Source organism: Papio anubis, chromosome 8 (assembly GCF_008728515.1).
Source record: "Papio anubis isolate 15944 chromosome 8, Panubis1.0, whole genome shotgun sequence".
In the NCBI taxonomy this organism is placed as follows: Eukaryota; Metazoa; Chordata; class Mammalia; order Primates; family Cercopithecidae; genus Papio; species Papio anubis.
In genome coordinates this window covers 38,144,118-38,168,892 of record NC_044983.1, presented here as the reverse complement: position 1 = coordinate 38,168,892, position 24,775 = coordinate 38,144,118, and the positions used below count along the sequence as shown (strand labels likewise).

Sequence of the window (24,775 nt, the reverse complement as noted above, 5' to 3'; positions counted from 1 at the left end):
CCCGGGTTCAAGCGATTCTCCTGCCTCAGCCTCCTGAGTAGCTGGGACTACAGGTGCCTGGCACCATGCCTGGCTAATTTTTTGTATTTTTAGTAGAGACGGGGTTTCACCACGTTAGCCAGGATGGTCTCGATCTCCTGACCTTGTGATCCGCCCACCTTGGCCTCCCAAAGTGCTGGGATTACAGGCATGAGCCACTGTGCCTGAACTTAAAATATTTAATTGACAAACATCATATATATTCAAGGGGTACAATTAGACAATTATGTATCTTTAGATATAGTCATGTTAGGGGTCCCTGTTTCAATATATGAATTTGGAGTGGGAGGGACACAATTTAGTCCATAGCAGTAGTCTTAAGGCAGGATGTTCTAGAATAAATAAAGTGGAATATGTAATTATGATGAACTTTTGAAGGGGAAGATAGCAATCATAATGTTGTATGCGTCTAATTACATTGCTTCAAAATATATACAGCAAATGTGAGAGAATAAAGGAAAAAGAGATCCATAATCGTATTTAAGAATGGAAAAAAAAACAACCTACCTCAGCAATGTAATTTTTCATTTCATCAAAATATATATTTCTAAAATATTATACCAAAGAGCAACATAATACTAATATAGAGTATTTACCAAAACAAATAATATGGTGAGAAATAAGGCAGTATCAGTAAATTTTAAATGATTGAAATCTTACAGAGAAAAGTGTCTGACAATTGTGGATTTAAATGAGAATCAAATAATAGAAATATCACTTAAAAATCTCAAAAGATTGGCAAATAAAATAATGAGATAACTCATTTTGAGCTAAGTGGCATTAAAAATATAGCATATCTAAACTTATGGGATCCCAAAAAGGCAGAACTGAGAGGTAATGCATTTATAGCTTTAATGTATAAATAAAAATAAAGTTAGTTTGAATGTAGATTATCTAACTCCACCTCCAAAAAGCATATAGATGGTGAGTTAAGCTAAGAGACGCTAGAAAGTAGGAAATAAGTTTTAAGGATAATATTGACTATCAATGAAATACAAAATATAATGAAGAAAATCATCAAAGATCAAACTAATATTTTTGATATGTACAATTTATAACAACCTACCAAAACAGGTATCTTATTTCAAAAAAACTGAAAAAACAAATTATCCAAATATTAGTTGAATAAAGGGACACATATTGTACATATAAGATGGCATATCCTCAACCAATTAATGGCAATAAATATGGATAAAATTTTATGAATTATAAATTTTCTCAAGTAAATAGAAAAGTAAATCTGAATCACCATTGAACCATTGGCATAGTTGAGTCTATAATTAAAACACTTTCCTCCAAAACAAACAAAAATTCTAGACCGACATGATTTCCATAAAATTGGCTCCAAAATATTTAATGCTTGTAATAAGTTACTTTAGATAATACAAAAGGAAGGGCTAATTCTCACCTTGTTTTATGATTTGAGATTTATGTTAACAAAAAGAATTCTGCAATATATCAAAATGGATGACATGGTGAACACATAGAAATTATTCTAGGAATACAAGATGAATTTTATATTTGAAAATCAATCATTATAATCTATTTTATTAAAAAAATATATACAGAAAGATACATTTGTTAAATTTAGAACCTACTCATGACAAAAAAAGAAAGATTGAATACTCTCAACAAACTTAATGTAAAAAGAGACACCTTCAAGAAATGTTTGCCCATTCTAAGATCATGAAGCTATTCTATCCTCTAACACAAGCCTGATTGATTTGCCTTTCAATTGTAGATGTATAACCCACATTAAAGAAATGTGTTTGGTGTAAAATGGGGGACAGAATCAGTTAGCTCACATTGGATAGGTAATTGCTTCATAACAACTTATTTAAAAGGTTAGCTTTCCTCCAAAGAAATACAGTTGTGCCTTTGTTATAGAGATCAACTTGCCACATTGCTGGCCTCTTTCTGGAATCTTTTATGACCATTGGTGTTTTGTATGTCCTTTCACCAACACCATGTTGTCATAATGACTCTACCTTAATAGTGAAACATCGAAAATGGTAGTGTAAACCCTACTAGTCTGTTATTCTTCAAGACTGTTTCAGGTATTCCAAGTCCTCTGCATTTCCATTTTAAAATCAGCTTGTCAATTTCAACAAAACATTTGATTGTTATTGCTTTTTATGGAAACTTTAGATCAATTTCAGGGAGATTAGTATCAACAATATTGAGGCATTTTATCCTTCAAATACATAAACATATTGTGGAATATCCATATCCTGTAGTGCACTATGCAGAAATTAAAAGAAGTACAGTTACACTCAAAATTAATGAATTTCCAAAACTATATTTTTAGAAAAACTAGCCAGAAATAAAATAATACTTAATGGTGCCATTTTTATGAAGCTAAAGTGCAAGTAAAGATAAACCACTGTAGTGAGATCAAATAAAGATTATATTTTATGGGGAGGTAATGCCTGGAAACTTGCTGAAAAGAACCTCCTGAGTGATGAAAGTATTTTGTATCTAGTACAAAGTAGTAGTTATATAGGGTCATGTGACACACACACACATGTGCACACACAAGTACACACATATGCACTTTCTCAATACATGTGTATATATGTGTTTTCACATAAGTATACATAAATTATATGTACATGAATGTGTATAATGTGTACAGAAATACACATAAATATATATACACACATTGATATGTATATGAAACTGTATCTAATCCAAAACATTATTTAAAAGGTATGAAAGCACCACACAAAACAAGCTTTTAAATAATTCCAAAGGACAATAATCAAACGAGATAAAAATGTTTTAATTTCAACTGTAAAAGTCAAAGATCATTGGATTACATTTTCTCTACAAGTTTCAAACCCATTTGTAAAACCACAGGAATTTTAACCCCTAAAGGGTAAGAGACAGACCAAAAAATAACAACTATAGGTCAATTTATGTATCAATATTAATATAAAGCAGCAAAATATTCTTTAAATAGAAATCCATATGTATTTGGTTTCTATTACTTAAGATGAAACAAAATCTTAGTAGCATTATATAATGATCCTGAACATATAGTAGGTATATACTAAAAATCTACTGAAATAGAGTGCAAACAGTGAAAAGCTTTGAATATAGGCAAAAGAGATTATTGAGTGCTCTTTCAATGCTATTCTGGGCTTGACTTTCAATTGACTGGGCTGTTTGCAATTATTTGGTGGCAGAGATTAATGTGCAGATTTTTGTCTGGCAGAGATGCAAATAATTTCTCTCTGGTGGACCAGATAACCCACATATTATTTATTATTCTCTAAAACACTAATCAGTTGTGTATCTAAAACCTACAACTCTATCCTAACATGTTTATTAATATACTCCTAGATTCTCAAATGTTCTTTGATATGGTTTGGCTGTGTCCCCACCCAAATCTCATCTTGAATTGTAGCTCCTGTAATTCCCATGTGTCATGGGAGGGAACCAGTGAGAAAACTGAATCATGGGGGTGAGTCTTTCCCAAAGGGGAGATCCCATGCACACATTCTCTGGCCTGCCACCATGTAGGATGTGCCTTTACTCTTCTTTCCTCTTCCACCATGATTGTGATGCTTCCCCAGCCATGTGAAACCATGAAACTGTGAGTCCATTAAACCTCTTTTTCTTTATAAATTACCCATGTCTTTACTAGCAGCATGAGAGCAGACTAATACACTCTTTGAATTGGTGTGAACATCTTACTTGACTAAATAATGAGTTGAACAAAACATAACGTGTGTTCATTAAAGAAAAAAAAAGGCATAGATAGAATGTTGATACAGAAAATTAGAGACAAGAGTGTTTTTTTAAAAAAACTTATATGGAATGCACATTATAGAGAATACTCACGTTATGCAAAAAAACAGTCTCAACAAATACCCACCTGTTTACAAATTTCTCAGTCTGGTGATTGGCATATAAGCAGCCTAATAAAGGCTTGTTGCTGTTATTATTTGAAAACTATGGTTCTAAACAGGTATACTCACCAAAAGAAGATTGTCTGCTTTGTTGAAATTTTTTGTCCCTAAATATACATTTTTTAAAATTCAGTGTTAAATATAGTTTTGCTTTATTGTCACTTGGCTTTCAAATTAGAGATAATAATAACAAGGGTCTGTAGGAAATTCTCTTACTGCTTTCCATAGCTTTAAAAAACTTTCTATGCTAGTCTGGACTGAACTGTGTCCCCCCTGAATTCATATGTTGAAGCCTTAACCTCCAATGTGACTATATTCAGAGACAGGACCTGAAAAGAGGTAATCAAGGGTAAATAGGTCACGGTGGAGGGGGGCGGGAGGTGGGGCTCTAATTCAATAGGACCGCTGTCCATAGAAGAGGAGGAAGAGACACCAGAGATAAGGCTCCCCATGTGCACATAGAGGAAAGGCCAGCAAGAAGGCACTCTAGTACAAGCCAAAAAGTTTTCAGCAGATGCCAACTAACCCTGCCAGCACCCTGATCTTAGACTTCTAGAACTGCGAAATTCCACAGAACTGCAAGGAAATACATTTCTCTTGATTAAACCATCAAGTCTTTGGCATTTTGTTGTGGCAGGCCAAACTGATTAAGAGAAATCCAAAGCAAGATGATCACAAACAAAATGTGAAGAAATGTCATCTCAAATGTAAAACCATGTCTTTGATCCTAGAATGATCAAAGACATTTGAAAGTGTCTTTGAAAGGAAATACAATAAATGGAAAGATCCAAATATATGTACTAGTAAGAATACAGGGAAGGCAAGAGCAACTGAACATGAAGGAAAAAAAGAACCCTGCTTTTATACAAATGCCTAAAGTGAAATCACTGGATGTTGTTGTCTCCATCTTAGTGAATTATAAGAGATGACAGGAAACAGGAGAAAAAGAGAAAAGTATAAAGATGCATTTATTGGTCAATAAGCCTTTTCTATAATATCTCAAAAACAAGGTGGTTTAAAATAACAGTACCAGTATTAATATACTACTACAGTATTTAGCCTTTTGAAATTTAGCTGAATCCTTCAATTTATTCCCTGTAGAATCATTCTCTCTCCTTTTCCCCCTTCTTCTCCTTCTTCTTTTCCTTCTCCTTTTCATTCCTTTCTTCCTTCTCCTCCTTGTCCTCCTTCTTCTTCTTCCTAACACTGTCTCTCTGAAAGCAGATGAAACATTAAAATGTGGAAATTTGATAAATGGAGTATTTATTCATGTCATGCAAAATGTAGAGCCTTTACAGTACCTCCATGCAAGTATTAAAGAACTTTAATTGGTACCAAGTGTTGATGGAGGGAAGGGAGTCATTTTGTCAGAGTCACAGACAGAAGGTAGACCTCCCGTCAAGGGTTCAAAGAGACATAAGCATCATTGCAATGATGTAATAAATACTTCAGTTTCATTCACATCTCGTTCTCTTCTCTCCATTAGAATTAATCAAGACAAAACTTGAGGGCAAAGCATCCCTCTGACATAATCCATTTGTGTCATCTTTTTGGGGTAGAGGGCAAGGTAGAAAATGATGGAAAATTGACTTACAGAGGCAAACAGAAGAAACCAAAATGTATACCTAGAAACCTATCATGAAATATATTCATCAAAATGTCATTAGATATGTTTGAAGGGGTAGCAGGATATGTGAATTTTTCCCAAAATTCGTGTTATAGTGTGATCAAAATGCACTATAATAAACATCTTACTCTTACAAAAAGAGAAATTATAAAGGTATTTTAGTTTTCCCAATAAAATTGAAACAATTGAAAAGTCAGAATTCTTATTATCAGTCATTATTACCATAATATTAATTAATTCAATGGGTTAACTTATGAGTTTATAAATACATGTATGAAATGGTTATATAAAATATTATCTTTGAAGTATCAACTTTTAAATTTTTAATTGTATTATGGGTACACAGTAGTTATATGTTTTTATTGGGGAGATGTGATGTTTTGGTACAGGCATACAATGTGTAATGATTAAATTAGGATAATTGGAATATCCATCGCCTCAAGCCTTTATCGTTTCTTTGTGTTAGGAGCATTCCAATTCCACTCAGATATTTCAACACATACAGTAAGTGATGTTAACTGAAGTAACACTATTGTCCTAGAAATACTAGACCTTATTCTATTTAATTGAGTTTTTCTACCGTTAAACCATCTCAACTTTATCCCCCACTTTGTACTACCCTTCCCAGCCTCTGGTAATGACCAAATTTCATAACTTGACACTATGTTTTTCTATGCATTTATCTTTAAATATTATCTTTTGTGAATATAAATATGACTGTAATTGTTGTTAGACATAACTAACAAATTCCTGGGGCAATATTTTTTTCTTTGAGACCACCAAATGAGTCATCTATTTACATACTAGTAAAACTTCAGATTTTATTTTTCATGATTTTCTTATATTTATAATGAATTAGGCCAACATGGATGCCACTTTTGGGGATAACAGATGCCCCTATTCCATTTTATCATGTGACTCTTTAATAATTGCATTGTTCTCCAAGTAAACAAAATAATCTCCCAAAATGTGTACATTTATTTTTTTTTTCTCAGCACCCCAGAACCATAAGTCTGGAATCTCTTGCAGTTATTTTAGCTCAATTATTGAGCCTTAGTATGGGGATCCCTTATGATGACATTAACCAATGCCAGTGCTCAGCAGCTGTCTGCATTATGAATCCAGAAGCAATGTAAGATTTCTGACTTATACTTTACATATATAGTGTAATGTAATTTTAATGTATTTAGTTGAAGAAAGTTTAAGTTGTTAAAATAAATAATAATGGCTATCAGCTGTGACCGAGGACTCCCGGACCAAAATGTGTATTCCAACGCCCATGATGCATATTTATCTCATTATCACTTGTAATCAAATGTCACACTGGCTTTCTCACATGTGATCGATCACTACATTTATCAATATGTTTACTTGTATAATTTTACAATTTGATGCATGATTTGATAAGTCAAATGCAAGCTTGAGATCACTACACGAAACATATTTATTAGTATGAACTTGTCTGCATGACTGTCCTTCACCCTGCCTTGGTTCAGCCTAAAGTCTCAGCATCTGTTGATTTCAGAGATGCTGCTGTTCAGCTTTTTCTTTGTCATGAGAGAAAGTCTTTTGCAGTTTTCTAATCAGGCCTTAACGATCTAGTGATTTTTTTTTTCTGATATCAACATTATTCTTATAGTACATTATGAATTTTTGTAGAAATAGGATCAAATAGCCAGGGGATTTAAGGAAACCAGGCAGTAACTGGAGCCAGCCTCTTGTCTTTCTGATGGATATTCTTGGAGGCATTCTTTGTTTCTCAGATGTGTTAAAAAATCAAGCCTCATCGCCTGCAGCAGGAAACATCTCACTGTCTTCATTCCCTCACTCCTGCTCCCTAAAATATTTGTGCTTAAGTTCTTGTCTCAGGCTCCTATTTTTGGAGGTGGCAGGGGTGGGGAACCTGTCCTAAAATAGTTACCCCAGAATGACTTTAGAAAACAAACCTTTATGAAAGGATTGTCATGGTCTGATACATGATCTGATAACAACAAGGGCACCTTTGCCAAAAGATAATGTGAAAAGTGCACTGCAGCAGGTCCAGGCTGTGGTGCAAGATGCCTTGTCTTTGGTTCTTGTGATTATTTCAATACAATGATACTAAGGATATTCCTGGTAGATTACATACATGTGGAATCTCTGGCAAGTAACAGTAGGAGATTTGCAGTGCAGACCTATAGTTCTGCTATAGCTTCCGATGGGCTACTGGGCTCTTGTAGCCTTGAGCATGCATCCAGGAAATAGCAAGTTGCTATGTTATTGAAGTTCACTGTGTTTATCATAAATGGGGTGTTTTAGAGCCACAAAAAATATGTATAAGCTTAATCTATCTGATGACCAAAATGGTAAATCTGGGAGCTGACTAGAGGAGGTCCAGATAGTACAAGTAAATAAGGGAACAGGGATCCCAGATCCTCATGTCACCTACATCTATTTCACCAATATTTCTCAGTCACTACACACTAATAGCCTCGTAGGGATTTTCTAAAACTGACTGATGGAGGGAAAAAACAAACAAACCTCAGTCTATTTTCAATATGTTAGTTGAAGTGTTTTTTGAAAGTCAGTTTCATATAGAATCCTATTAGATTTAGACCTAAAGACTGTGAGGATGGTAAATGTCCCCATTCCCCATGGGCATATTTGCAAACAATATGTCGGGTTTTCCACCTTGTATGAGAGAAGTGTCAGAGATTGGAATCTACACAGATTCCTATGTTGTGGCAAATAACTTGAATACTTGGTCAATGATCTAGATGCTGTAAAACTGGACATTTAAAGACAAGAAAGTGTGGGGAAGAAGTATGTGGATTTATTTAGAATGGGCACAACACATTCAGATGTTTATTTTCAAGTTCCACCAGAAAAGTGTTTACTTCAAAAGAAGCATTCAAGGACCGGGTTTTTGACATCTATGATGGTCAACCAGCCTTTTTCCTAGCACACCCTAAAAGAAGTCTTAAAATGAAAGGCATGCACTCCTTCTCTAGCAGCAAACTTCAGCCACCTTAGTGAAACACCAGATTCCTGACCAACTAGGGGAAATTTTGTAAGTATTCTGTACATTTTTCTGTGGGCCCAGCAGAAAGAAGTCATTATTGCCATCTCAATAATACATGCTGACATTGACTTTTCCTCCTCCTCTCTTTCTTCATCCTTACACCCTTATTCCTGCTTCCTAGAATCACCTCCCACATAAAATTCCTACAGTCAAGTTCATGCTTTAGAGTGTTTTCTCATGGCCAATCCAAACAAACACAGATGACATTTATATCGTTTGTATTAATAATGTTGAGTATTATTTATTAAACTTTTATTTATCTCAACCACAATATAGTTGTTTACAATGATGATAATGATATATTGCTCATCATGTTGATTATAATGACGGCAATAGTTGTGATGGTAAAAAAAAATGATGGGAAGGATAAGAAAATCACAAATACAAGAAGTTCTTTGGGCTCTCCACATCCTCATGCATAATGTCAAAGTATTCTCTGTTCAATTTTGAAACAGGTGATTTTGTTAGGATGCCTGATGAGTTATTCCCATCATTGTTGGAGCCCGTTCCTTAGTTTTTTATTTTCCTTTGGAAATAGATTTCTTATTTTTTTCTAATTGCACCCTGTTTATAAGACTATGAAATTTGCAATTGTTTGTGACAAGTATATAGAAATGATTTTGATTAACTTTTATTGAGCTTGTATCCTGAAGCTTTGCTACACTAACATATTCATTCTGAAACTTCTAATTTAGTCTCATGAGAATTGTATTCATATGTAATTATATATTATAAATACATCTTCCTTTTTGATCTTTATATTTTTAAAACGTCTGTATCTTGCCTTATCGCAGTGCTTTGGGCCTCGAGTATTATTTAAAACTGAAGTTTGATGTGTGGCTGTCTTTGCTTCACTCTGATTTAAGGGCAAGACTTGTAACTTTTCACCAATAAATACATTAACTGAAGGTTTTACAGAGAGACTTGTAATCAGATTGAGAAAGCTTTGTAACCCTCATTTATCAGAGTTTTCATTATGAATATATTTTATCAAATATTGAGATGCTCATGTGTTTCTTCTACTTTATTCTGTTGATACACTGAAATATATTTTATTCATTTTTAGTTGTTTAAATAATCTTGCTTTTCTGGGATAAACTGCATCGAGGAATGATGAATTATCCTTTTAATGTATTAATCCTTTGTGTAGATGGATTTTCCCCCCTAATATTGGCAAAGTTTATTTGCCTGTATATTAATGAGTGACACAGATCTTTAGTAGTAATTCTCTTGCAATTCCTTTGAATGGTTTTAGTATCACAGTTACATTGGTTTCACATAACTTTCTAAAAGAGATTTTGTACTATTGGTATTATTTCTTTCTAAATTGTTTTATAGCATGTATCATTGGAGCTGTATGGACCTGGATAACTCTTTTTGGAAAGGTGTTTAACTGGTCATTTTTGAGATAGTGGGCTATTTAGATTTTGGTTAGTTTTCTTCTTCTTCTTTTTATTATTATTATTATTATACTTTCAGTTCTAGGGTATATGTGCATAACGTGCAGGTTTGTTACATATGTATACTTGTACCATGTTGGTGTGCTGTACCCATCAACTCGTCAGCACCCATCAACTCGTCATTTACATCAGGTATAACTCCCAATGCAATCCCTTCCCCTTCTCCCCTCCCCATGATAGGCCCCGGTGTGTGATGTTCCCTTTCCTGAGTCCAGGTGATCTCATTGTTCAGTTCCCACTTATGAGTGAGAACATGCGGCGTTTGGTTTTCTGTTCTTGCGATAGTTTGCTGAGAATGATGGTTTCCAGCTGCATCCATGTCCCTACAAAGGACACAAACTCATCCTTTTTGATGGCTGCATAGTATTCCATGGTGTATATGTGCCACATTTTCTTAATCCAGTCTGTCACTGATGGACATTTGGGTTGATTCCAAGTCTTTGCTATTGTGAATAGTGCCACAATAAACATATGTGTGCATGTGTCTTTATAGCAGCATGATTCATAATCCTTTGGGTATATACCCAGTAATGGGATGGCTGGGTCATATGGTACTTCTAGTTCTAGATCCTTGAGGAATCGCCATACTGTTTTCCATAATGGTTGAACTAGTTTACAATCCCACCAACAGTGTAAAAGTGTTCCTATTTCTCCACATCCCCTCCAGCACCTGTTGTTTCCTGACTTTTTAATGATTGCCATTCTAACTGGTGTGAGACGGTATCTCATTGTGGTTTTGATTTGCATTTCTCTGATGGCCAGTGATGATGAGCATTTTTTCATGTGTCTGTTGGCTGTATGAATGTCTTCTTTTGAGAAATGTCTGTTCATATCCTTTGCCCACTTTTTGATAGGGTTGTTTGTTTTTTTCTTGTAAATTTGTTTGAGTTCTTTGTAGGTTCTGGATATTAGCCCTTTGTCAGATGAGTAGATTGCAAAAATTTTCTCCCATTCTGTAGGTTGCCTGTTCACTCTGATGGTAGTTTCTTTTGCTGTGCAGAAGCTCTTTAGTTTAATGAGATCCCATTTGTCAATTTTGGCTTTTGTTGCCATTGCTTTTGGTGTTTTAGACATGAAGTCCTTGCCCATGCCTATGTCCTGAATGGTATTACCTAGGTTTTCTTCTAGGGTTTTTATGGTATTAGGTCTAATATTTAAGTCTCGAATCCATCTTGAATTAATTTTCGTATAAGGAGTAAGGAAAGGATCCAGTTTCAGCTTTCTACTTATGGCTAGCCAATTCTCCCAGCACCATTTATTAAATAGGGAATCCTTTCCCCATTTCTTGTTTTTGTCAGCTTCGTCAAAGATCAGATGGCTGTAGATGTGTGGTATTATTTCTGAGGACTCTGTTCTGTTCTATTGGTCTATATCTCTGTTTTGGTACCAGTACCATGCTGTTTTGGTTACTGTAGACTTGTAGTATAGTTTGAAGTCAGGTAGCGTGATGCCTCCAGCTTTGTTCTTTTGACTTAGGATTGTCTTGGCAATGCAGGGTCTTTTTTGGTTCCATATGAACTTTAAAGCAGTTTTTTCCAATTCTGTGAAGAAACTCATTGGTAGCTTGATGGGGATGGCATTGAATCTATAAATTACCTTGGGCAGTATGGCCATTTTCACAATATTGATTCTTCCTATCCATGAGCATGCAATGTTCTTCCATTTGTTTGTGTCCTCTTTTATTTCACTGAACAGTGGTTTGTAGTTCTCCTTGAAGAGGTCCTTTACATCCCTTGTAAGTTGGATTCCTAGGTATTTTATTCTTTTTGAAGCAATTTTGAATGGAAGTTCATTCATGATTTCACTCTCTGTTTGTCTGTTACTGGTGTATAAGAATGCTTGTGATTTTTGCACATTGATTTTTGTATCCTGAGACTTTGCTGGAGTTTCTTATCAGCTAAAGGAGATTTTGGGCTGAGACAATGGGATTTTCTAAATATACAATCATGTCATCTGCAAAGAGGGACAATTTTACTTCTTCTTTTCCTAACTGAATACCCTTGATTTCTTTCTCTTGCCTGATTGCCCTAGCCAGAACTTCCAACACTGTGTTGAATAGGAGTGGTGAGAGAGGGCATCCCTGTCTTGTGCCAGTTTTCAAAGGGAATTTTTCTAGTTTTTGCCCATTCAGTATGATATTGGCTGTGGGTTTGTCATAAACAGCTCTTATTATTTTGAGATACATTCCATCAATACCGAATTTATTGAGCATTTTTAGCATGAAGGGCTGTTGAATTTTGTCAAAGGCCTTCTCTGCATCTATTGAGATAATCACGTGGTTTTTGTCTTTGGTTCTGTTTATATGCTGGATTATATTTATTGATTTGCATATGTTGAACCAGCCTTGCATCCCAGGGATGAAGCCCACTTGATCATGGTGGATAAGCTTTTTGATGTGCTGCTGGATCTGGTTTGCCAGTATTTTATTGAGGATTTTTGCATTGATGTTCATCAGGGATATTGGTCTAAAATTCTCTTTTTTTGTTATGTCTCTGCCAGACTTTGGTATCAGGATGATGTTGGCCTCATAAAATGAGTTAGGGAGGATTCCCTCTTTTTCTGTTGATTGGAATAGTTTCAGAAGGAATGGTACCAGCTCCTCCTTGTACCTCTGGTAGAATTCAACTGTGAATCCCTCTGGTCCTGGACTTTTTTAAGTTGGTAGGCTATTAATTATTGCCTCAATTTCAGAGCCTGCTATTGTTCTATTCAGGGATTCAGCTTCTTCCTGGTTTAGTCTTGGGAGAGTGTAAGTGTCCAGGAAATTATCCATTTCTTCTAGATTTTCTAGTTTATTTGCGTAGAGGTGTTTATAGTATTCTCTGATGGTAGTTTGTATTTCTGTGGGGTTGGTGGTGATATCCCCTTTATCATTTTTTATTGCGTCTATTTGATTCTTCTCTCTTTTCTTCTTTATTAGTCTTGCTAGTGGTCTATCAATTTTGTTGATCTTTTCAAAAACGAGCTCCTGGATTCATTGATTTTTTGGAGGGTTTTTTGTGTCTCTATCTCCTTCAGTTCTGCTCTGATCTTAGTTTTTTCTTGCCTTCTGCTAGTCTTTGAATGTGTTTGCTCTTGCTTCTCTAGTTCTTTTAATTGTGATGTTAGAGTGTCAATTTTAGATCTTTCCTGCTTTCTCTTGTGGGCATTTAGTGCTATAAATTTCCCTCTACACACTGCTTTAAAAGTGTCCCAGAGATTCTGGTATGTTGTATCTTTGTTCTCATTGGTTTCAAAGAACATCTTTATTTCTGCCTTCATTTCGTTATGTACCCAGTAGTCATTCAGGAGCAGGTTATTCAGTTTCCATGTAGTTGAGCGGTTTTGATTGAGTTTCTTAGTTCTGAGTTCTAGTTTGATTGCACTGTGGTCTGAGAGACAGTTTGTTTTAATTTCTGTTCTTGTACATTTGCTGAGGAGTGCTTTACTTCCAATGATGTGGTCAATTTTGGAGTAAGTGTGATGTGGTGCTGAGTAGAAAGTATATTCTGTTGATTTGGGGTGGAGAGTTCTGTAGATGTCTATTAGGTCTGCTTGGTGCAGAGATGAGTTCAATTCCTGGATACCCTTGTTAACTTTCTGTCTCGTTGATCTGTCTAATGTTAACATTGGGGTGTTGAAGTCTCCCATTATTATTGTATGGGAGTCTAAGTCTCTTTGTAAGTCTCTAAGGACTTGCTTTATGAATCTGGGTGCTCCTGTATTGGGTGCATATATATTTTGGATAGTTAGCTCTTCCTGTTGAATTGATTCCTTTACCATTATGTAATGGCCTTCTTTGTCTCTTTTGATCTTTGATGGTTTAAAGTCTGTTTTATCAGAGACTGGGATTGCAACCCCTGCTTTTTTTTGTTCTCCATTTGCTTGGTAGATCTTCCTCCATCCCTTTATATTGAGCCTATGTATGTCTCTGCATGTGAGATGGGTCTCCTGAATACAGCAAACTGATGGGTCTTAACTCTATCCAGTTTGCCAGTCTGTGTCTTTTAATTGGAGCAGTTAGTCCATTTACATTTAAGGTTAATATTGTTATGTGTGAATTTGATCTTGCCATTATGATATTAACTGGTTATTTTGCTCATTAGTTGATGCAGTTTCTTCCTAGCCTCGATGGTCTTTATATTTTGGCATGTTTTTGCAATGGCTGGTACCGGTTGTTCTTTCCATGTTTAGTGCTTCCTTCAGGGTCTCTTGTAAGGCAGGCCTGGTGGTGACAAAATCTCTAAGCATTTGCTTATCTGTAAAGGATTTCATTTCTCCTTCACTTATGAAACTTAGTTTGTCTGGATATGAAATTCTGGGTTTAAAAATCTTTTCTTTAAGAATGTTGAATATTGGCCCCCACTCTCTTCTGGCTTGTAGAGTTTCTGCCAAGACATCTGCTGTTAGTCTGATGGGCTTCTCTTTGTGGGTAACCCGACCTTACTCTCTGGCTGCCCTTAAGATTTTTTCCTTCATTTCAACTTTAGTGAATCTGGCAATTATGTATCTTGGAGTTGCTCTTCTCGAGGAGTATCTTTGGGCATTCTCTGTATTTCCTAAATTTGAATGTTGGCCTGCCCTACTAGGTTGGGGAAGTTCTCCTGGATGATATCCTGAAGAGTGTTTTCCAACTTGGTTCCATTTTCCCCCTCACTTTCAGGCACCCCAATCAGACGTAGATTTGGTCTTTTTACATAATCCCATACTTCTTGCAGGCTTTGTTCGTTTCTTTCTCTTCTTTTTTCTTTAGATTTCTCTTCTTGCTTCATTTCATTCGTTTGATCCTCAATCGCTGATACTCTTTCTTCCAGTTGATCGAGTCGGTTACTGAAGCTTGTGTATTTGTCACGTATTTCTCGTGTCATGGTTTTCATCTCTGTCAGTTCGTTTATAGCCTTCTCTGCATTAATTATTCTAGTTATGAATTCTTCCACTTTTTTTTCAAGATTTTTAGTTTCTTTGCACTGGGTACGTAATTCCTCCTTTAGCTCTGAGAAGTTTGATGGACTGGAGGCTTCTTCTCTCTTCTCGTCAAAGTCATACTCCGTCCAGCTTTGATCCGTTGCTGGCGATGAGCTGTGTTTCTTTGCAGGGGAGATGCGCTCTTATTTTTTGAATTTCCAGCTTTTCTGCCCTGCTTTTCCCCCATCTTTGTGGTTTTATCTACCTCTGGTCTTTGATGGTGGTGACGTACTGATGAGGTTTTGGTGTGGGTGTCCTTCCTGTTTGTTAGTTTTCCTTCTAACAGTCAGGACCCTCAGCTGTAGGTCTGTTGGAGATTGCTTGAGGTCCACTCCAGACCCTGTTTGCCTGGGTATCAGCAGCAGAGGCTGCAGAAGATAGAATATTGCTGAATAGCGAGTGTGCCTGTCTGATTCTTGCTTTGGAAGCTTCCTCTCAGGGGTGTACTCCATCGTGTGAGGTGTGGGGTGTCAGTCTGCCCCTAGTGGGGAATGTCTCCCAGTTAAGCTACTCAGGGGTCAGGGACCCACTTGAGCAGGCAGTCTGTCTGTTCTCAGTTCTCAACCTCCATGTTGGGAGATCCACTGCTCTCTTCAAAGCTGTCAGAAAGAGTCGTTTGCGTCTGCAGAGGTTTCAGCTGCTTTTTTTTGTTATTGTTGTTGTTGTTTAGCTGTGCCCTGTCCCCAGAGGTGGAGTCTACAGAGACAGGCAGGACTCCTTGAGTTGCTGTGAGCTCCACCTAGTTGGAGCTTCCCAGCCACTTTGTTTACCTACTTAAACCTCAGCAATGGCGGGCGCCCCTCCCCTAGCCTGGCTGCTGCCTTGCCGGTAGATCACAGACTGCTGTGCTGGTAATGAGGGAGGCTCTGTGGGCATGGGACCCTCCCGGCCAGGTGTGGGATATAATCTCCTGGTGTGCCTGTTTCCTAAGATCCTTGGTAAATTGCAGTATTGGGGTGGGATTTACCCGATTTTCCAGGTGTTGTGTGTCTCAGTTCCCCTGGCTAGGAAAGGGGATTCCCTTCCCCCTTGCACTTCCCAGGTGAGGCGATGCCTGGCCCTCCTTCAGCTCTGGCTGGACGGGCTGCAGCAGCTGACCAGCACCGATTGTCCTGCACTCCCTAGTGAGATGAACCCAGTACCTCAGTTGAAAACGCAGAAATCACCTGTCTTCTGTGTCGCTTGCACTGGGAGTTGGAGACTAGAGCTGTTCCTATTCGGCCATCTTAATTTTCTTCTTCTAATAAATGATTTGTTTCCTCAAGATTGATTAATTTTTCATAAAAATTTTTAGTCTTCATTTATTTTCCTCTAAAAGTCAATGGGATAATTTGTGATATGCCCTCTTTTATCTCAGATACTGATCATTTGAGTTTCTTTCTTTTTATAATCACTGTAACTTAGATTTTATCAAATTAATTAATTTTTTTCAAAGAACCATATTTTAATCACATTGACTCTTTCCCATGGCCTATCTACTTTGTTCTCCTTTATTTCTACTTATTTTGTGGTAAATTTTTTCATCCTTTTTTCTAAATTTTTAATGTAAAATTCAAATAACTGATTTTAAACCTCCCTTCTTTTTGTGCAAACCCTTTAAAGCTCTGCATTTCTAATCACAAGTTCCTAGAACTTGACCTTCAATTACACACTACACATTTTTAATATTTTGTGTTTCATTTCCAGTTAGTTGAAATATTTTCAAGTTTTTGTTGTTTCTTCTTTGTTTGCTATTTTAGATGTAGGTTAGTTGATTTTTAAATATTTGTCGATTTCCTAAATATCTTTTTGTTATCTGATTTAATATCTGCTGTGGTCCAAAAATATACTTTCTAGATGTCTATCTTTTGCATTTCATGAGACTTATTTAATAATTGTTTTTATTTTTGTCTTTCTTTGTTTTTCATTTTTTCAAATTGATTCTTTCCATCATGTACAACAGAATGTGACAGAATGTGTTGAGGTGTTATTTTTCTGTTTTCAGTTAGTAATTAAGATGCCTGTAGTAATTCCTTCAAAATTATAATTAAATATAGGTTATATTAACGTTGTTCCTAGCGAATGGTACTTCCTTTTTAAAAATACAAAATATTAGACACATGTTTTGATGTTTTGATTATGAATTAAGGAAAAAGATGCTCCATACTTTTATTTTCTATTGTATTGTCACTAGAATAGTTCATTCTTTTGCAAATACTTTGTAATTTTATAGTGAGAAAATGAATGGTTGAAATGTGGTTGATAAAGAAATATTTTGATTGAAATCTACATTGGGATTAAATTTGTATTTAGATTTTGCTGCAAGTTACAGAAAACACAAAGGAATAATAGCTACAATCAAAGAAAAATTTATTTTGAGAAATTACCATTCTATTAATTGTGTGATATTTCACAGTATAATTTCATGCTGTATTTCTACACAGTGGCTTCCATTCCCAAAATAATCTCATATCCCTAATGGAAGTTTTTATTACAACAATTAATCAAATTTAAGGTGACCAATAGGATAAAGGAGCTTACTAAAACATGTCTATCTCATTACCTCCTAGAACTTGAACTTATGACTCATCTTAGGTCAATCAATTGACTTCTATATATGTTCACTCATTTATTAAAAACTGAGAAATTTAGGCATTGTACAATGAAGTCATGCATTCAACTAACAACCAGAGGCTCCATTATCAAGAAAAAAAATGAGAGAATAGAGAATAAAAACATCCAGCAAATCTCTATAAAGATTCAAGCTGCAAAACAAGTACTCTAATCAGATGCAATTCCAGTTTTGGATATTTACTTTAATGATATTGCTAATTTATACTAGAAAGTGAGTATTCGAGTAAACTGTCTTACACATGGTAAACATATCTTTCATTGCCTGGGTCTCAGTAATATTAAATTTCTATCAGTTTTTTTTTTCTATATGGTTTCTTGTATTTAGATAGTGTAATCATTGAATTCTTGGCAATATAATAACTCCATTATTTAAGGTTGATGGAATTGAAGGGAATGTTCAACCAGGTTGTGATCACAAAACACGTCACACCAACACCGCTGGCCTGTCCAAAACCAAATCTCATCTCGGAGGTCTCCGAATTTTAACAACACTCTTCCCGGAAAACCAAACGACCGGAGCCTGATGCACCACCGCCTATCACCCAAAGCTCACCATCCCTTAAATACTGTTAAAACGTATAAACCCCCTTTACAGAGATCTGCCGGATGCTCTGACTCTCATCTCCCATTTTCTTGATAATGGAGCCTGGTTGTTATTGAATGCATGACTTTACTGTATACAATGTTTCCCTCAGTTTTAACAAATGAGTGAATATACAGAAGTCAAATTGATTGACCTAAGATGAGTTCACATAAGTCTGCCAGCTGATCAAAATATAGATCCCAGGATTATATCTTTAAACATTGTTAATACTACTTAGAATAATCAAAATTATAACAAAATTAAACTTAATCTATTATTTATAGCAAGTGATTTCAATAGTACACACCTTTAAAAGAACTAGCAGAAGATAGTTATTGAATGATTGAATTAGTAACATTCAGTTTTTGGTAAACATTCTGAAGTAAAACAAATGTCACTAAGGGGAATAAAGGGTAGTAAGGAAGTGGTATTTTTAAAGTGTGCTTGAAAATATCTGTTTGTGTAAATGTTGTAGAGACATGTGAAATGAATGAAAGGGAACCATGCATGGATACTAAGGAATCATTTTCCAGGCAGAGGAAATAGTTGAATATTTGATGGAGGGGACAGTAAGAGATCCACCTATTTGAGCAGAGTGAGTTGAGGTTGATGAGGAGAAGGACCTCTGATGAGAGAGACAGGAAAGTCTGTGAGTAGGTAGTTGTTATGGGGAACACGTATTGAATATATAGAGAGTAGACAGATTTGACAAAATTTCTTGGCAGATAAGGAGTTTGTGAGAAATATAAGATAATCTCAAGGTTTCTGTCCTGAGCAACTAGGTGGTTGGAGTTTCCCTGTAGTGAATTTTAAAATATTAGGAGTACAAACTATGCATAGGCACAGTTTTTAGTACTTTACATGTATAATACTCTCACAACTTTATGAGATAAATAATACATTTATCTTCATGTTGAAAGGAGGATACTAAAATGCATATAATTTTAAAATCTTTTACAAGGACAAACAACCTGTAAATGGCAAAACCAAGATTTTTAACTCATTTGTTTTGATGGGCCACAGAGTCCACATTCTGAAACACTGTGTTATACTTTGTGAGGGGTGATTTTGGGGAGAAGAATCAAGAGTATAGGGAATTTATATTTAAGGTGCCAATAAAATACACTTAAGAAGAAACACTGAATAAAGCATCAGTCTCTGGACTGGAGTTCAGGTGATAACGCTAGAGAAACAAGTATTAGAGCGATTGGGCATAGATGCTATTTGCAACTATAGACATAGATACAATAACCTATGAATAAATATAGATTTCTTAAAAAAAGAAAAGCCTGGGCCGGGCACCTTGGCTCACGCCTGTAATCCCAGCACTTCGGGAGACCTAGGTGGGCAGATCACGAGGTCAGGAGTTCTAGACCAGCCTAGCCAACATGGTGAAACCCCATCTCTTCTTAAAAAAAAAATACAAAAAATAGTAGGGCATAGTAACTTGCGCCTCTAATCCCAGTTATTCAGGAGGCTGAGGCAGGAGAATTGCTTGAACTGGGGAGATGGAGGTTGCAGTGAGCGGAGATCGTGCCATTGCACTCCAGCCTGGGTGACAGAGCAAGACTCCGTCTCAAAAAAAAAAAAACAAAAAACAAAAAATCTTGTTTTCTTTATTAATGCAGGGGTGTCCCAGCACTTAGAAGTTATAAAAAGAAAGAGCACAAATGAAACAGCAATTGGGGCACTTTGGAAAATAGGAGCTTAAACAAGAGAGAGCAGTGTCATGAATAAGTGTCATCGGAGAGCCATTAAAACTTTATGGATTAGTCATTTACTTCCACTAAAAGATTTACTGCTTGCACAGTTGACTCCTCATGCCCAGAGATGGAAAGCTTTGACACTCACAGACTTGGGAATTTGGTCTGTTGTGGAATGCTATTATATAGGTTTATTCTAAGGGTAGGTAGTTTATGGAAACCCTTACATTACAATTTGAAGTTTGATGTGTCTTTAGTCATTTCAGTGGTGTGAAGATCTTTAGTAACTGCAGCATCGAAGACTTTGCACATTTTATTTCAAAACAGAAGTCCCAGTGTCTTCACAATCAGCCCCGATTAGATCCTTTTTTCAAACAGCAAGCCGTGTGTGGGAATGCAAAGCTGGAAGCAGGAGAGGAGTGTGACTGTGGGACCCAACAGGTTGGTACTAATTTGGGAGGCTATGAACTGAAATTGCAGCAAAAGTTACTTATTAATTCAAGTGTGAAACTGCCATGTTCCTTAATTTATAAAGCTACATTTTCTGCAAACGATTCAGGAGTCTGTGTAGGTGTTATAACAACTAATGAGTGCACTTATATATATTGGTATAATGGTTCAGTGCTTTGTAGATCTACGTGGATTTGTATGAATATACAGGTAATTTTCCTTTATTTATTCCAGCTTTCTTGAGATATAGCTGACAATTTAAAATTGTATATATTTAAGTTATATAACTTGATGATTGAGTATATGAGTACATTTTGAAATGCCCACTAAAATCTAGATAGCTAACGTATCTGTAATCTCACCATAGCATTTTATTTTTTCCTTTTCTTTTGTTTTTTAAAAATTTTCCTTTCTGGCGAGAACACTCAGAACCTACCTTCTTAGCGAAGTTCAAGTATATGATACAATATTGTTAACTGTAGTCATGTTTGACCTCCAGAACGTGTTCATCTTGCAGACTTGAAACTTTATACCCCTTGACCGTCATCTCCCTGTTTTCCCCTCCCTGAAGTCCCTGGTAAGCACCATTCTAATCTCTCATGTAAGAAATGTTCAAGGCCACTAATTTCACAACTGAGTTGATGTAGGTTCAATCTCTTCCTCTTCAGTATAGACTTTCCTAGTTTTTAAGCCTAAAATTTAAACCTAGTATTTAACCTAAATTCCTTTGTTGTTCATAAAGAGATATTTTAAAGCTTTCACTATGGAGCAAGAAAACCTAGGGAGCACATTTATGGCTTTTGAATATTTTAATCTGGGTCAATATTTAAGTCAAAAAGATTTGTAACATACATAATTAAGAACAGCTAGTTTTCCCAAACCACAGAAATCTTAGAGAAAGCGCCTGGGTTGAAGGGAGGTGAGGAGAGCAGAGATAAAGGGAATGAAATGAGGGGAAGGAGATACTGAAACTCACAGCGAATGGTACAGGCTCAAAAGAATCACAAAGACTAAGTAGACTTCATTGTGCCCTACAGTAGTCACTCATGTAGCCCTCCAACCAGAAAGGTATGTTTATAGATCCTGAGATATGTGATATGTTTTTAAAAAATTGTTCCTCATCACCCACTTGTTTTTGCTTGGTTGGGTTTGAATGGAAACATCTTGAAACTTTCTTCTTCAATTTGACAGTCATGTATCTAAGCTCTCTAAATGTTATATAATTGAGGCTTAAATCACTAAGATATAACTTTCCCCTCTAGAATTACAGTAGATAGCAATGACAGTGACAATTCTTAGACAGAATAGCTGTGAAAAATACTGACTACTCTGTGCTTTGAGTAAGTATGTTGCTACAACTCATATGAAGACTACTAAATCCATGATTTATTTTTGTGTGATTTATCAAATTTCTTTTTCCAGTTTATCCTATTTTAAATTTCTGGGTATTTAAAAAATGTGTGTGTGTGTGAGAGAGAGAGAGTGAGTGTGTGTGTGTGTGTGTGTGAGAGAGAGAGAGAGAGAATGCATTGTCTTTTAGCCTTCTTATCTATTGCTTTTACTAACTTTAGTAATAGAAGTTTTAAAAGCATATTCACTGGGCATAGATGAACTAAAGCATAAAACAAGGCATAATAAGATATGAGTGAATGATATAAAGGTGACAACTTCATCATTCTCGGAAATAATATCATTTTTCCAGAACTTAGAGAATTAAAAATGAAATAAATCAACAATATACCACAAAATGCAGAAACTTGTTAAAATGTTAGATTCAGAAGGCTCTAATAAGTAGTCACTACAATAGAATTTTTAAGGTATAACTTCTGTTTATTTTACGTCTTGTATTTAACTATCTCTATCTACAAGAGCCAGTTCTTCTCAATGACTTGACTATGGTGGACCCCAGGGCTTCAGAGAATCCTTTTATCAGTGTAACCAAACCTATTCTAAGCAATATGAGCAACACATGGTCTGACAATTAGTAGGTAATTAATAAATGTCTGTTAAGTAAATGAGTAAGTGGTTTTATTTTTCTGTTTGCAAACATGTAAGTTAAGCATCTATGTGTATGTTATATAATATGTTGTCATTATGAACATGTCTATAATATGAATACAAGTTGGAAAATACTCCGGATCATTTGATTTGCCTTACAGAATTGTTTCCTTCTTGGAGCCAAATGCTGTGATACTGCCACATGTAGATTTAAAGCCGGTTCAAATTGTGCTGAAGGACCATGCTGTGAAAATTGTCTAGTAAGAGCTTTTTGAACAATTTCAGTATTACCTACATAAGTAGTTATCATTATTATGCTTATGTATTCTCATTCTGCTTAATTCAATATCATTTACCTCACCCCTTCAGTTTATGTCACAAGAAAGAGTATGTAGGCCTTCCTTTGATGAATGCGACCTCCCTGAATATTGCAATGGAACATCTGCGTCATGTCCAGAAAACCACTTTATTCAGACTGGGCATCCGTGTGGACCGAATCAATGGGTCTGTATAGATGGAGTTTGTATGAGTGGGGATAAACAATGTATGGACACATTTGGCGGAGGTATTTATTATCATTTGATTTCTCATATATGTGTTTTTTCTGGAAACTGAACAGAAATAGATGCTGATACATGACTGTGATTTTTAAAATGTCACATTTAGTTTAAATATTCTAAAGAATTATAGAAAGAGAAGAATATGGCCAGGTGTGGTGGCTCACGTGTGTAATCCCAGCACTTTGGGAGACCGAGGTGGGCAGATCACCCGAGGTCAGGTGTTCGAGACCAGCCTGGCCAACATGATGAAACCCCGTCTCTACTAAAAATACAAAAATTAGCCGTGTTTGGTGGCACACGCCTGTAATCCTAGCTACTCAGTAGGCTGAGGTTGCAGTGAGCTGAGATCACGCCACTGCACTCCAGCCTGAGAGAAAGAGTGAGACTCCACCTCAAAAAAAAAAAAAAAAAAAAGAGAATACTGCCAGAAAAAATATCAGTAGCTAGAAATTAAAAATTAATTTAATTAAAAGTGAAATCATTATGTTGTTAATGACTTTCATCACAATAATAGAGGGAAAGATTTAAAGTCTATGGGACTTCTGACTTCAAGAAAGAAGAAAGTAGACTGAACACAAACAAACTTTTACTTCATATTCACCATTTTTTTTTGGTAAATATAGAATAAGTAATATGACTACAGACAGTAAAAGAATTATAAGTTGTCATATAAATGCAGTTTAAACCACATATGTAGGCACACACATTCAGGTGCACAAAATCACCTGTGGAAACAATAAGGAAGTTTCATGAAAATCCAGGGACTCTGAAGTTATTGAGGCATGATGTACACTGACGTTAAAAACAAAAAAGAAAAAGAAAACCGTGGTGCAAACCATATACAAAATTGTTGGCTAAATAATATGGAAACAGCAACAATGCCAACAGTATTTCATCTCTGTATCAGAAAAAATATTGACAGAGGAAATATTTAGGATGTTCATAGAAACAGATAGGTGGGGCACCTTTATTCTCAACTGGAACAAGTCGCAAGTCTAACTCTAATTTCTGTGTAAAAAGGGATTGCAAGGTTACTTGCAAAAATAAAACCACTTTGGTTATTTATCAATAACCAAAATGAGCATACAATTAGGAATGACTGTTGGTTTGAAGAAAAACAAAACAAAGATGCAAATAAAGAAACTTACAAAATGAAAAAGTGTTCTCCTGGGAAAATGGGTAATTTGGTACCACAATGTGGATGATTTTCAGATTAAAGAAGGAAAATAGAGACAGAAAGAGAGAGAAAGGCAGAGAGAAAGAAGAGAGAGTGAAAGGCAAACTTTTTTATTACTGATTTAATTTCCTCAATCATTGTTGGTGTATTTCAATTTTCTATTTTTTTCATAATTTAATATTCGTAGGTTGGATGCATCTAGGAATTTATTTTTTCTGTTATCAAATTTGTTGGCATATGGTTGTTCTATTTATATATGTCTCCTATAATTCTTTATATCACAAGGTAACATTGTAGTATCAGTGGTAATGTTTTCTGTTTCATTTCAGATTTTTTATTTGAGTCTTCTCTCTCCATTATATGGACCCAGAGTGCTTCCTAAGGAGTACTCTACATCCGCATTATTTAGTGGCTGCCAATAGTCTTTCAGATTTCTTTTAATGCCTTAGCTATATGTTTTCTACCCTATGCCAAAAGTATCTCTGTGAGAAGACAGATTCAAACTTCAAGCAGTTTGTAAGACAGCCTTAGCTTTTACTTCCTGCTTGTGCAGGACGTAAACATCATAGAGTTAGGAATGACTAGAAAACTCTGTTCTCAGAACTCTTCTAGGTATGTCTGCAGCTACTTATTATTATTATTATTA

General features: G+C 35.7%; 1 protein-coding gene across 1 annotated transcript in view; it reads left to right on the top strand.

Annotated features, from left to right (window-relative positions):
• Positions 1 to 24,775, top strand: part of ADAM2 (ADAM metallopeptidase domain 2) — a 113,906-nt gene that overhangs the window by 61,716 nt on the left and 27,415 nt on the right. Inside the window, exons 11-14 of the mRNA XM_003902677.4 lie at positions 6,576 to 6,712; positions 20,202 to 20,385; positions 22,554 to 22,652; positions 22,762 to 22,957. Coding sequence (XP_003902726.1) covers positions 6,576 to 6,712; positions 20,202 to 20,385; positions 22,554 to 22,652; positions 22,762 to 22,957 — 616 coding nt within the window. The remainder of the gene's footprint in view (positions 1 to 6,575; positions 6,713 to 20,201; positions 20,386 to 22,553; positions 22,653 to 22,761; positions 22,958 to 24,775) is intronic.